The sequence below is a fragment of the Gastrolobium bilobum genome, unplaced genomic scaffold, assembly GCF_033153095.1.
Source record: "Gastrolobium bilobum isolate Gb01-03AN ecotype WA unplaced genomic scaffold, APGP_CSIRO_Gbil_v1 utg20650, whole genome shotgun sequence".
Classification (NCBI taxonomy): Eukaryota; Viridiplantae; Streptophyta; class Magnoliopsida; order Fabales; family Fabaceae; genus Gastrolobium; species Gastrolobium bilobum.
This window is the reverse complement of record NW_026898880.1, coordinates 1-14,517: the sequence shown is the minus strand read 5'-3', so window position 1 is coordinate 14,517 and position 14,517 is coordinate 1. Positions and strand designations below refer to the sequence as shown.

At 34.5% G+C, this 14,517-nt stretch overlaps 1 protein-coding gene and 1 pseudogene across 1 annotated transcript; one reads left to right on the top strand and one right to left on the bottom strand.

The window, feature by feature from the left end:
- Positions 1 to 734: 734 nt before the first annotated feature.
- LOC133285017 (syntaxin-51-like) lies at positions 735 to 3,623 on the bottom strand. Its single transcript, XM_061482165.1, has 6 exons — positions 3,359 to 3,623; positions 2,390 to 2,611; positions 1,589 to 1,791; positions 1,406 to 1,506; positions 1,259 to 1,303; positions 735 to 1,133 (listed from the first exon to the last, which is right to left on the bottom strand). Exons 2-6 carry the CDS (start codon positions 2,605 to 2,607, stop codon positions 1,002 to 1,004), a joined length of 699 nt encoding a protein of 232 aa, XP_061338149.1. The 5' UTR covers positions 2,608 to 2,611; positions 3,359 to 3,623; the 3' UTR covers positions 735 to 1,001.
- A 3,434-nt stretch (positions 3,624 to 7,057) lies between these two features.
- Positions 7,058 to 8,531, top strand: LOC133285015 (SKP1-like protein 1A; annotated as a pseudogene).
- Positions 8,532 to 14,517: the final 5,986 nt, after the last annotated feature.

The following is a 14,517-nucleotide window of genomic DNA, read 5'->3' as shown; positions in this document are numbered from 1 at the left end:
TGCTTTAAGTGTATGTATCTAAAATACAATTTTGGTTAATGAAACGGATATATGTGTAACCTTAATACCTTATATACAAAGTTAACAAGTACAGGTGTATTTATTCTTTTAGCCAGTCAAGATCATGAGGCATTATAGATTAAATTAAAAATGGATATATAGTACATGATATGGCATGTTGATCTAGCATCATGGGGTTCTTACATCTAGAGCTAATGTGTAAATATCGTCATCTGGATCTAAGACAGTTTTGATGTAATGCATATAACTAATCTACATGTCCTGAAAGGATAAAGTGAATTTATTCAAAGGAATTTAGAAATATCTATTCTTATAGGGAATTGCACTTTAAGCTAGGATAGGCTGTAGCCACGTTTTATAATTCTTTTCAATTCCTAAGATGGTGAGACGTTTACCGTTCTTATTTCACAAAGGCACATCTTTCTTTCTTTTTTTAATAAATTACATGTATCCTTCACAACAAACAATCTTGTTTAAATCGAAAACATCTATATCATGCCAATTCCAAAAAGACGGCATTTTATCAGGTTTCAGAATCAAAACAAAGGAGCGTGGAATTTCCGATTCTGGAAAATAAGGTGAGGAAGACACGTGACTTAGTGTAGTTGGGGCATCTGCAAATTATGTAACATGTCATAAACATTTCTTCCCTCCCAACCCGTGCAATTACCTACAGGTGATTGAGGCATTAAAGAAAGTCATGCACATAATACTTGTGCATAATCTAATTAAAATTGAGCAATGCGTAAAAACACATCCAGACTGACACTCCAGCCAGGAACTTCAACTTTTGTATTTTTACATGAGAAAAACACACGATAGGTAGACTCTTAAATGTGCCAATTACAATACAAAGCCCAAATTACATGTAATTGGAATTTATATAGAGAAATCAGGAAACCCGGTTATGATGTTTCAGAGGACAGCACACATACAAGAAACACAGACAAAGAAGCTTGATGGGTACGGTACTTTTATTATTACAAATATTTGACCAACAGCCAAATGACAACCACCAAAACCACTATACCAATCACTGATAAAAGCAAGCAAAAGCAGGAGCAACCACCCTTGGTTCGTTTATTTAAAACTGCCAAGTTCTTCTGCACCCGCTGTTTTTCACAACAGAAACATATAAGAGAAGTTGTAAGTAAATTTCAACAATATTAACATAATTAACTTTGATATGACAAAACAAGAGATTTGGTCCCAATAAAAGTTACTATAAGGGCGTTACCCTAAGCCGAGAATCAGTGACATCTACATGTTGGTCCAAGTCATCCTGGCAGACGAAAAGAAAAGACTCAATTTTAGAAGCGAGACACAAAGGAAATGACCCATAAAAAACAAGAACAAAGAAAATTAATGCAGGAAGAGAACATACAATGAGTCTAGTGTGTAGATCCAGCTCTTCGTTCACTGCTAACGCAATATGTTTCGTGCTTGTTACTGTCTTCTCCAATTTCTCAAGCCCATCATCTTGTTCTGCTTGAATAGCAATGCACTATAAGATCCAAAGAACAGACTAGAAGTACCAATATATTTTCACAAAATTCAATCAAATGACCTTTTATAATTTGACGTTGAAGTCCAACAAGTCCACTGTTGTCCAGACCAACAGTTCTGCTCATTGCATCTGGTTTTGTTTCTGGCCCAAGCAAACTATCCCTATTTGCAAAGTTTGACATATTCAACGTGGAAGCCATTTGGTTAACTTTTGATCTCAAGTTTGCAAGCATGTCCTTGCGACGATTCATCTCCTTCTCAGATCTGCATCATTGAAATGAAATACACTTCATAAAACAATAGTGCCACTTCATCATGCACCTTCACAGCTGAATTGAAGACATTGTCTCTTCTATTGATAACATCTATCTCCTTATTCCAGTACCACAGATATTAGTATTACTCTGCTAAGTGCTAAAGACATCCCAAGAGAGAGATAGTTAACATCAGGAGAATTCTTCAAAACATATATGGAAAAATGTTTCTCTTGCACATGAGATAAAGTTATTTCTAGCAACACTAAAACGACATCACTTTGGTGTTAGGAAAAAAAATGTTGGCAATTTTAGTCATTTTACTTTTCTTTTGTATCATGTAATTTTATTAAAATGCCCTGCATTTTTTACCAAACCCCAAAAACGACATCATTTTGCAAGAAATAAATTTATCTCATATGACAGGAGAAATGTTAATCCCAACTCACACACACACATATATATGTGTATATATAATTTTTTTTTTTATAAATAAATAAAAAGAGAAAGCATTACAAAACAACAGTGCATAGTGTTCCAAGTCCTAGTTGCTCTGTTGTAACAGCATAACCTTTTTTAATCAGCATAATCAACAACTACACACTCACATAGGCTGCTTTCCAGGAAGCTTTGACAAAAGGGATTGCAAGCCATCAAGCCTGGTCCCCAATATTGTAATCTTCCTTCTTATAGCAGAAGCATGGCGCTGAGTTTCTGGTCCAGATGCGGGAAATGAACTCAGCTCAGAAACCATGCCACTGATATCATCAGCAAGTTTAACTGCTTCATTATATTCCTTCACCCATGAGTCCGAAGAGGAAGCCATTGGCCTGAAAGAAAGAAAATTCAATAAAGAATCAAATAAATATCCAGAAGAAATGATCAATAGAACTTCTACTTGTTAGATTTTTCATTGCAAGACATAAAAAATAACACAATAAATATAACCAATGAACTAGAAAGGCCCAGAAATCTTCAAAACATCATGGGACATGATAGAGAACTTTTTCAGTCCATTTGATTAACACAAGATAAATTCTACTTGCTCAGTAAAACCCAGGAAAAGGATCACAATCTACTAGCAACCCTGTTTAAACCATAATACTTATTACTTGTCTTATCTCAACAAAATTTTCCTCCATTAAACAAGAATTGCTGTTTACAGCGAGGAAAAAAAGAGAGGAATGGCTAATAATTACTATAACAATTAAAGTAAGAAAGAACAGCATGAAGAACCCTTAAAACTCATGATCGCAGAGAGCAAATCATGGAGCCATCCTACTATTCCACAAAATTCCCATCTGTCTAAAATCGACCACCTTTAACACGAAGTGCCCCATGCAATGGACCCCGAAACGGAAATAATTTCAGAATCAGGCATCAAACACAAAATTCTCAGAAAAAAGATCATAACAAGAGCAAATTTCAAAATCAGGCACAAAAAACAAAATTCTCAGCAAATAATCATAAAATGGGACAAGCGTATTACAATCCACAAGGAAAATTGTGTTGATAACGGAAAATAATTGGAAAGAGATTAAGAGAGGGGAAAGATCGGAGAGCGGAGAGTAAATTACCTTTCTTTGGGAAGCTAACGACTGTGGCTTTGAAGATGAGGAAGGAGGTGATGGATGCGACGTCGTTTTAGGAAGATGGTGATGGTGATGGATGGAAAGTAGCGTACGGCAGGAGCACCACCAACCGGCACCGTCGTCGTTTTTTACCTCGTGGGATTATGGAAGCTGAAAGCAAAGGCTTCGAATAATTCATTCACTGCGGCGTCGTTTGCGGTGTCCTTTTACCAAGTATTGCATCTCTCATTCTTCACTGAGTTGGAACAAATCCAATAGCGTCCACTTCATAAAGTTCGATTAATTATATATAATTGCGTGTTGGAACACATCCAATAGCGTCCAATTTGTACACAACCTAATTATTTATTGGGAAATATTTTCTCACGTTGCAACACATAAAAAAATAGGTAATATTTATTTTTTTCTTTTTTTTTCTTAGTGAATTTTACTTACTTTTTATGTGTTGTATGAGATAATTTATCTCATGCAACATGAGAAAAATATTTCCCTTATTTATTATGATAAGATGTTGTGTCTATATGATATATTCAGAATCTTCTATGATAATCATCCGCGTCTGAAACGTATTTTAATGCCAGAAAGTTGGATAGGATGGTTGTTGCGTAAAGATTATATTACCCCTAATTTTTATGAAATACAAGATGCTCATTAAATGTAAATGAAAAAAATAAAAAAAAACGAGTCGAATTACATTTATAATTTATCTGAGATGAATTTAGACTGTTCAAACCCCGAAACTCTTCCATAGATTTTTTTTTTCATTTATGTCTACTCTAATTATGCATATCTAATTAGTGTATGCAAAAAGAATTCAAGTTAATAGAAGTTATGGGAAGGAGAAGAGGAATAAGGAAGTTATGCTTTTAAACAAATGCTGTAATTAAATGAGTTAGACGATTGGATATATTACATATTACTAACATTTTAATGGACAATAAGTCATATTTTTAAAAAATTGATATGGGGTTATAATTTTATTATAGATTAAAATTTTGAAATATGACAATAAATCATATTATGTGAACTAATAAAAATAAAGTTACTACAAGTTTGTACTGGTTCTAGAATGTTTAATTATATGGACAAAATTTCATGAAATACAATAATTTCATTTTATTTTAATTGGTAAGATCCTTATTACTCAATTGTTTACTCATTAATAAGAAATTTCAAATGTATTATATGATGAATTTTAAGTGAGTTATAATAGTCTTTACTATTTTAATTTTTTAACTCCAAAACAAGATCGTTTCAATGAACATGAAACAAAATTTTCTAAAATAACATTAGATACTTTTTTCCGTATATTTTAAAAAAACATATTTTTACTTTTGTTGCAAAAATAATTTGTCCATCACACACTCACACTACATAAGAATGAGTGGACTCCATCAAAATTTTCTCTCTCCTCTCTTGACAATAGGACCCACTCACTTTTATATGAGTGTGATAGACCAGTGTTATTAAAACCGGCCCGGCCCGGCCGGTCGGACCGGTTGGCCCGGAAACCGGCCCATCAACCGGTCCGGTTTCAATATTGGACCGTTTAAGCATTTGACCTGGTATCAACCCGGTCATAAACCGCGGTTGAACCGGTGTAAACCGGTACCGGTTTTACCTTTAAACCGGTTTTTTAAAATAAGTTACAAAATATTCCAATTTTTGCGCCAGGTGGGAATCGAACCCGACCCTTTGATGTGAGGAGCGCACCTTCAAACCACTACACTATCATTACCTGTTGAATATAATACACCATTTAATATACTTATTATATAACTATTAAGTTAATAGAATTATTTCAAAAATTGCATCTAAGAGGAATCGAACCCCTTACATTGAGGATAGGCAATATAGTAATTACCACTAGACTACATCAGGTTATTGTTTCAATTGCACCATTTAAAATATTTATTATATAATTAAGTATAAAATATAAATTTATATATATATACCCGGTTCATGCGGTTCAACCAGTGACCCACCGGTTGAACCATTGACCCAGTGACCCGGTACCTCGACCGGGTCAATGACCGGTCCGGTTCTAATAACATTGTGATAGACACAATATAATCTACCATGTTATCTTTTTTTCTTTTTTTTGGTAAACAATGTTATTTTTTTAATTTTTCACCTTTGACACTTTTGTCTTTAATAAAATAATATTTTGTTAGACTAGTAGAAATTTTATTTTGTGCATGCTTTGTGTGTTGAGTTTCCATATTTATTTTAACTAGACTAACTTAATATGGGTTTTATAATTCTCATTTAACATGAGAATTCAAATTTTCCTACACACCCTTCGATTTCCGTACTGACATGGGTCCTACATATAAATTTTTCTAACACATGGGTCCCACATACTTTTTATCTCTACAACATGAGAATTGAATTCTCATTTAACATGAGAAAATCAAACCCCACTTAATATATATCACAAAATTTGGACGACAATATTAATACAAAGCGAATCTTTTGAAAGATTAAATTAGTGGTTTAGTCAAGAAGAAAAAAGTATAAGTTATATTTTTGTTACATATTATACTTTTCTTATATTATGGTAATTACATTATTATATTAAGTATTATAAAACATTAATATATGCTCTAAAGTTATGCTAATACTAAATAAAGAGAAATATCAAACTAAATAAAAATATCGATTTCTTGATTGGATGCGCCGGCTTTGTTTAGGTTTGAAAAAAAAAAAAACATGAAAATTGTGAGACTTGATGAGATTAGTGAAATATTCATGTATGTGAGTCATTGCTTGTAAATTTATTATTATTTTATCACCCATGTGTTGTTATATACGTTTTACTTTCCCTTGTGAACTTTGTAACAAATTTTACATTACTATTAAGTGTTTGTTATATAATATTGATTTACAGAACTGTTTTTGTTAGTTAAAAATAGAACTCATAGTAGAAAAACCTTAAAACAATATTTATATATGAAAGGAAAAGTGTGATAATTATGTTTCATGTAGCTCCGTAACGATATTGTTTGGGAAAAAATACACAGTGTTTTGAAAATTTTGCGTATTTTTTGCGACATGATTTTTTTTCTTTCAAAATCATATCATTTTGGTTTTAGAAAATAACTTATATCCTATAACATTAGAAACACTATTTGAAAATGTAATATGTTAACAATTTAATTAAGAAAGAATGTTTCGAAATGATGAGGTTAAAAAAATACAAGATGTTTTAGATTTTATTCTTCTATTGCAACATATTTTTTTTCTTCAAAATACTCAATATTTTCCCCCCGAAACTATAATATTTTTTAGGTTTCAGAAGATAAAATTTTGAAAGAAGAGACACTAAATTCATTCAATTAATTAAAATAAAGAGAACGACTCAGTCATTCCATCATTAAGTCAATTAGAAACTCCAGTCCAACATGGGCTAAATTACGGTGATAGCCTCTAAAACCCTACAGGTTGCCCCTTGTTGAACTTTTTGTAGTTATGTTATAGGATATCATATCATAAACTGCACAGCTTTTAACGAGTTAGAATTCTTCTGGTCCTAACCTGGGTTGGGCTTACCCGTAAATCAAGCTTTATATAATTCCTAATTGTTATTTTTTCCAACCCCTAATTCCTTCTATAGCTTTTTCCGCGGCACTCAAACAAAACCACTTTGGCCGTCATTTCCGCCACACTCAATCACTACTTTTGATCTGATATCCGCTACAAACTAATGGATATGGTGGCCAAGTTACATAACTTTGATGACGATAAAGAAGATGAAGGATCGCTTCTTCCTTGGTTGAGATTACGTGAAATAGATGAAGAAATTCTTGAGTTCTATATGCGGCGAAAAGTGAAGCAGCAGCCTGTTGCAGTTGAACTCATCAAACAGATTGACAGCGACAGATATGATTCACGGGAACTTCTTACAAGTAAGATCTGCTTCCCCTTAATAAATCTCATGAGTTTTCTTACGATTCATCACCATCCAATAATTAAGGACTAGAGTGTCTGATGAAGCTAAATTGATGTAATTGAATGAAACAACAAGATATAGAAGCTAGCACAATTGAGCTTAAACAAAGCATATACGTACTGTCTCGGAGGAGGTATCTGAACTTACCATGCATATATCTTAATTATTATATGATTATATCGATATACCAAAACATTCATTAAATGGTTTAATTGATGTGTTAACATTTTGCCAAGTTTTCATGTGAATATCTAGAAACTCAAGCGTTATATAATAATGTGTTATTCAATAAAATATAATTAGCAAAGGAAGACAGATATTTGGCATGCATGATATATACCATGTGTTTCATATATCTAGGCTAGCTAGGTGCAATTAATGAATTAACCCCATTTTTATTTTATTTTTATATATATTATATAATTAATTCATGGTTTCTGATCTCAAGCCTTTGTTTATTTCTATGCTGTAATGTACAAAGAACTTGCAGAATGTCACCAAAAAAAACAAAAGAACTTGCAGAAGAGTCTTCTACGCGGGAGATTAATAAACCGTGTTTCTTCCTCCCCAGGGGGATAAAATACAAGAACAACATATCTCTAAATGATTCTACTGGATAGGAGCTCTGCCACCTGTCAATCAGGAGTTCTCAGGAACCTAATTGATTCTCCTGACAGGAACATAATTGATTCTACTGGCGGTCTAGATGAGATTCTCTCCCACTCCATCCTCTCAAGCGTCATCGAATTCTGCAAGAAGAATCACAAATTCCAAAAGCGTGTGGATAGCGCTGTGAGGCTCTTGAAGAGTGTTCTGGATCCCTACCAGGACTGGCTCACACGATTCCTTAGCAATAATATATAAACCCATTTTGTCCGACTTGCACGAAGTAAGTTATGATATCTACTTTATTATCATAGCTTGGATTTCCTTTAATTTTGACTTACCACTTTGCAAAACGCGTTAGTACTGTTTCTGTGTTTGTACTTTGTAGGCTGCCAACTATCTCAACATTCCTAATCTCTTGGAGTTCACTTCACTAGTCATGGGAAACATGATGGAAAACAACGTTGAAGAGATATCAGACTGGTGTGGTAGATCTATTTTAGGAAAGCTCTCTCCCCTCGGCATCATCGGAGTTTGATCTTTCACCAAATGCTCTCCCTAAAATACAAGAAACCCATCCCCTAATAATTTAGTTTTTCTTTGGATGGGACTTTTTTTGTCTCCTAGCTGATTGAAGCCATTGCCAGTTTACCAGCCTTTGGGATTTGTATTGGGTTTGCTCTTTTATTAAAGCCCAAATGGGTTATTAGTATGAGAAGAGCCCAAGGAACCTAGAGCCCAATGAGCTAGGGTTTCTTGGAACCCATATAAATAGTACCTCTTAAGTCATCAGCCTCTAAGGTCTTTTTTGTGAGAAAGAGGCAAGCTCAGAATCTAATCAGTGCCCACACACTTCCCCTTCCTCCTCGAGAGATAGTCTGGAAGATCTGCCACAGTCCAGCTTCAAGGAGGTTGTTCGTGCTGCGGCGCTGAGGTGAGCTGTTCGTGAAGAGGAATCCTACAAGGGAAGATTCTACACGAGACCTGTGCACCGAGAGGTAATTGTGAAACAATGATGATTCGGTAAGCATACCAATGTACTAGGTCCTAAATCGCTTCCGCATAAATCTAAGATTTCCTACAATTGGTATCAGAGCCTTGGCTGTACATTGGTATGTGAATCTAGTTTCACTATTCATGTAATTAGTTTTGCTTCTTGAAATGTGGCACCTAGGGTTCTAGGATTATGGTATGAATCTAGCATGTGTATTTTATAATTCATTTTCATAAAAGTTTAAATTTTAATCGGTAAAAATGCTTTAATCCATGGTTAGGGTCTCTCGTGTATTTCTCGATTTGTAACAAGGAGGCTAATCCCATATGATTAGGTTTCCTCCTTGCTGTTTTTGTTTATTTTTGGAATTTCTGTGTATTTTTTTCAATATTTTGTAAAAGTTCAAGATCGAGAAATCGCGAGGAAGATGCGCAGTCAGCACTGTCGGAGATTTTTCGAGGACTTAACGATCTCGAAATGGGGCGATCTATATATGGTTGGAAAGAGGACGGAAAGATGAACGCAAAGGTGGGTGGATCACCACCATCGGAGACTCCACGCTCTACCACGCGCCTCCACAAGAGGCTGAGAGTGGCCGCCACTCTCCGGCAAAGAATGGGAGAGTGAGGGAGCGTCCAGCCACCTTTTTTGGGTGGTTCCGGCGGCGGTGCACTCGTCTCTACGTGGCGGTCCTTCCCCTGGAGTTTCAGCGTGATTTGACTTCGGGTGACGGCGCGACAGACCTAACGGCTAGGGTTCCTCTTTCGCGTCCTAGGGTTTCTCGCCAAAGGATTGGGTCTTTGGGTTTTTGGGCCCATGAAACCCTAAAAGGGCTTGAGACAGATACTATGGGCTAGGCGAAAGTCGAATTCCAAAGTTGTATTATTTAATTTAATTTAATTTAATTTTGTTTAAAATAGGAAGGTCATGGATTAAAGTAATTATGATTTATTATTTAATGCTTTTATTGATTGGTATAAATTATATGATTGATAACATGCTTTATTGTGATAACATGCCATATAGAATAGGTGGTGCCATATTGTTGCATAACTTGTATGATTGCATGAGCATAATAGCTATTATGTCTTCAGCGACTAGTATGATAGTTATTATGGGATTATTTTGATTTTAAATCATCCTAAGAAATTAATTAATAATTATTATGATTTTTATTAAAAATCTAGATTAATAATTGAATTAATTAATTTTGGATAATTAACATCAAGACAAATAATCGTTATGGAAATTATTTTGATTTCAAATTATCCTCATAAATGATAATTATTATGATTGTTGCAATCTAGATTAATAATTAAGTCAGCTATTTGGATGATTTAAATCTAGAAAAATAATTAGAGAAAATTTCCTAAGAGAATTCTTTTATTTTGCGAGTAATTTGTGGGTTTTCTGAAATGGTCATGGAATAACACACGCTGCATACAACATTCATGTATCATGATTGTTTGGAGCACACGCTGACGTAAAGTGACCGGATTTCAGGACCTTAATGCTTTCAAAATTATGTTAAGCTTAGTGCACGTTTATCGGCGCTATTACTTATATAGTTTTTGAAATCAAACAAAGAATACTCTCAATTAAATAATTCTTGGAAATTAGAAAATGTTGCTTATGTTGAATGGAAGGAGATTTAAATTAAGATATTAATTTAACCTTCAAGCGCATTATAGGACCATTAATAAAATAATCATGTGAAGTCCCATCGAATAAGCATGATTGGATTTTATTAGATTGGACTTAAATATCTATGGGAGGAGATTTAAATTAAGAAATTAATTTAACCTCCAGGCGCATTGTGGGCCTATCAATAAAATAATCATGTGAGGCCCCAACGGATTAGCATGATTGGATTTTATTGGGCCTTAATAATATCAAAATTTTAATAAAGTATTGTACGACCCATCGTCGATAATACTAAGTTATTAAAGATAATTTTGAAATTAAACAATGAATTCGACTGGGCTTATGAAAATTCTCAAACAAAAATGTTGAATGGGTGAAGGTTTTAAAAATTTATTAATTTTAAAACCTGTGGGCTCCATTTGTGGGTTTATTAGTGAAATGGTTATCGCTGAAGCCCCATCGGATAAGGATAATCAGATTTCACTAGATTAAATCTTAATAATTTCAAAATTTTAGTAAAGTATTGTACGGCCCATCGTCGGCAATGCTTAGACACTAATGATAATTTTGAAATTAAACAATGGTTAATTACATTCAACTTTGGTAAAATTGTTAACCCTCCCATCGAGGCTCTGGCAATGGCACTGAAGGCCCAAATAACAATTTTGGTTTTTACAAGTGACTTGCCCATCGTAAGCCTTGTAAAGATAAACTGAAGGATTGTTAACAATAAACAAGAGTAGTTATGAGAATCTACTTGCACTTCGTTTGTTTATTGCATTATTTGTTTGTAATTGTGTGCTTTATATGTTTTTCAGAAAATATCTTAGAAATGATTTTGAGTCGAAAACCTCTAGATGGTACCAACTATGAATAAGTGAAAAGCAAATTTTTTGATATTGTTCTAAAACATGGAAGCTAAAATTTGTCCTGACAATGCGAGGGCCATAGGTAGATATGGTAGTTCGCTGCTATATTATTGTCAGTCTTTCCAAATACTTGCAGAAGCAAGTGTACATGATTAAGAGTGGAGTAAAAATGCTTCAGACTCTTAATGACATGTTTGCTGCGTCTAGCAGCTCTGCTAGACAGAATGCAGTCGGTGCAGGTTTTGCTAAGAGTCTTGTTAAATCCAAAGGGAAACCCAAGGGTGGTAACAAGAACAAAATGACTTGGTTATCAGTTGTCAAACCAGTTGCTATGAAGAAGCCGCAAGGCAAGTTCTTCAAGTGCAGACTGAAAGAAAAATTGCCCAGAGGTGATGAAAAGAACCAGACATGGGTATATTGAGGCCTGATCAGTGAATGAATTATTGATTCAGGAATCACTGATTATGTTTGTTACTCTTTGTAGTAGTTCAAACATGGCATACCTGTCAGCAATGGACATAGATATTTTAAGCTTGAAAATGGGAACTTGTGTCTGCATTTGCAGTAGGACAAGTTATTTATAAGACTATGGTTTTGGGTGACTGTTTATTTGTTCCAGATTTCAAGAGGAATTCAATTTTTGTTAGTTGTTTTGGTTAAAACATGGGTTGATAATGCAATTGATTCCTCAGTTACATTTCGAAGTTCATCTTCGTCTTGTTTTTTCTGGTACATTGTTTAAATAGTCTTTATTACATATGTCCTATACCCTTTTTTAAATTTGTTATGTTGAATGGAAAAGGTGATGAACAAGAACATTCACCAAAGAAATAAAAGTTTCAAATGAAACATAACTTTGGCCTTTGTGATTGAGTCACATTATCTCAAGTAGGAAACATGTTTTAGTTAAAAGAGGGACTGAAAGTTCAAGAATCTTTTAACTAACAGCTACATGTTAGTCTTATTTGGAAGGTAAAATGGCCAAGCAATCCTACAAGGGCCAAAAAGGTTTGCGCAACTATTCAACTGGAACTGGTACATACTAATGTATGTGGACCAATTAGCGTTCAGACCAGAAGAGGTGATGAGTACTTCATTATATGAATGTTTACTCTGGATTTGGACAGATGAACCAAGTGCGTCGTAAGTCTAAAGTTTTTGGAAATTTCCAAGAGGTTTAGTCTGAGGCAGAAAAGCATGTAGGTGTTCAAATCAAAAACACTTTGGTCTGACTAAAGTGTTGGCTGCTTATCTGGTAAGTTCAGGTCTTACCTGATTTAAGAGGGGATAATTTTTGTAACTGTCAACTCTAAGAACGCGTTAGTTGAATGAAGTTGCAGTATGCAAAAATCAAATATTTCTAAACTTGGTGAAGATCATGTTCAGTTATTCATCTTTGTCAATGTTGTTCAAGGGAGATGCCTAAAAGAAGGAAATGTATCTTCTTAACTTGATTCCGTCAAAGTTTGTTGTAAAGACACTTAAAGAATTATGGAAAGGGTGCAAGCCCAGATCAAACCATATTCAGATTTAGGGTGCTACGACACACGTCCTACAACAGCAGTCAAATGAGATGGAATCTTGTATGGAAGAGTGCATATCTTTTGGCTACCCTAAGAGAACTAGGGATGATTTCTTATTTAGTCTTAAGGAAAAGATAATCTAAGTGAGCACTCACAAGATTTTCTTAAAAGAGGACTAGATAAGAAATTATAAGCTCTTAAGTTAGGTTATTCTTGATGAGATTTATCTCAGATCAAGAATTTTCAGAATCTCTAGAAGCTCCATCCACTGTTCCCTTGATTGTTCAAGAGGGGATAGATATATCTCTAGGTGAACAAACAAGAGAACCGTAATTGGAAATTCAACATGATAATATATAAGTGAAACTAGTAGAAATATTAGTATCACATGTAAAGGAACAATATCAAGGATAAGCGGATCCTCAAGAAATTGAAGATCCATCATTTGACTCACTCTTTGTTTTACCTATAAATACACAAGGTCTAGTGCAGTACATTCGTAGTGGGAGAGAACCTTGTTAACTCTCAAGTTGTCTCTTGTTGAGTGACATTGATCCTACTAGTTACGATAATGCACTAGAAAATGTTGTTGATTAAGTGTTGCTCAAGCTATGAACAATGAGATGAAATACTTGTACTTCAACTCCGTTCGGTCCTAGTAAAAACACCAAGAGGGGTAAAACCAACAAGGTGCATGTGGACATAAAAGGCAAAGAGAGGATGGACAGGAAGGTGAAAAACTTCAAAGCTAGCTTGGAGGCATTTTTTGCCAGACGCCATGCTTGAGTCTATCCAGATTCTCTTGGTTGCTATAAGTCTCAATTATGAGATTTAATTTTGGGAGTTGGATGTCAGGATATCTGCATACTACAACCAAAAAGGGTTTATAGCAAATGGGTAGAAACACACGGTATGCAAGTTGTGAAAGTCTATTTCATAGTCTTAAGAAAGCATCCAGGTCTTGGAACATCAGTTTTGATCAGGTTATCAAAATTTTGATTTTGAGAGAACCTTGATGAATGATGTGTATTTGTATGTAAAGGATTCAACGGAAGACAGTAGTTTTTCTGGTACTTTATGTAGATGATATGCTCCTTATTGGAAACAACGTGGAGGTAATATCAAGCATAAAGAGTTGGCTAAGTTAGTGTTTTGGTATGGAAGTACTGGGGAAGCCAATTATATTCTTGGTATAAAACTCTTATGAGGCCGGAAGAATAAGTTGTTGGCATCACCTCAGGCTACTTACATTGACAAAACTCTTGCCAAAATTCAACATGAGAATTCTAATAGAAGAATTATAATTCTCAGATGTGGAATTCATCTTCCTAAGGAGTAACCAAAGACTTCTCTAAGAAGAAAGAATGCATGAGTAGGATATCTTATGCTTTGGCAAAGGTAGACTCATGCATATCATGTTGGGCATTAAACCAGACATCTGTCACGCAGTGGGAGTAGTGAGATAGTACCATTTTGAACCTAGGGGAATACTAGATTATTGTTAAGCATGTACTCAAGTATCTTTGGAGAACGAGAGATTATATGCTGGTATATTC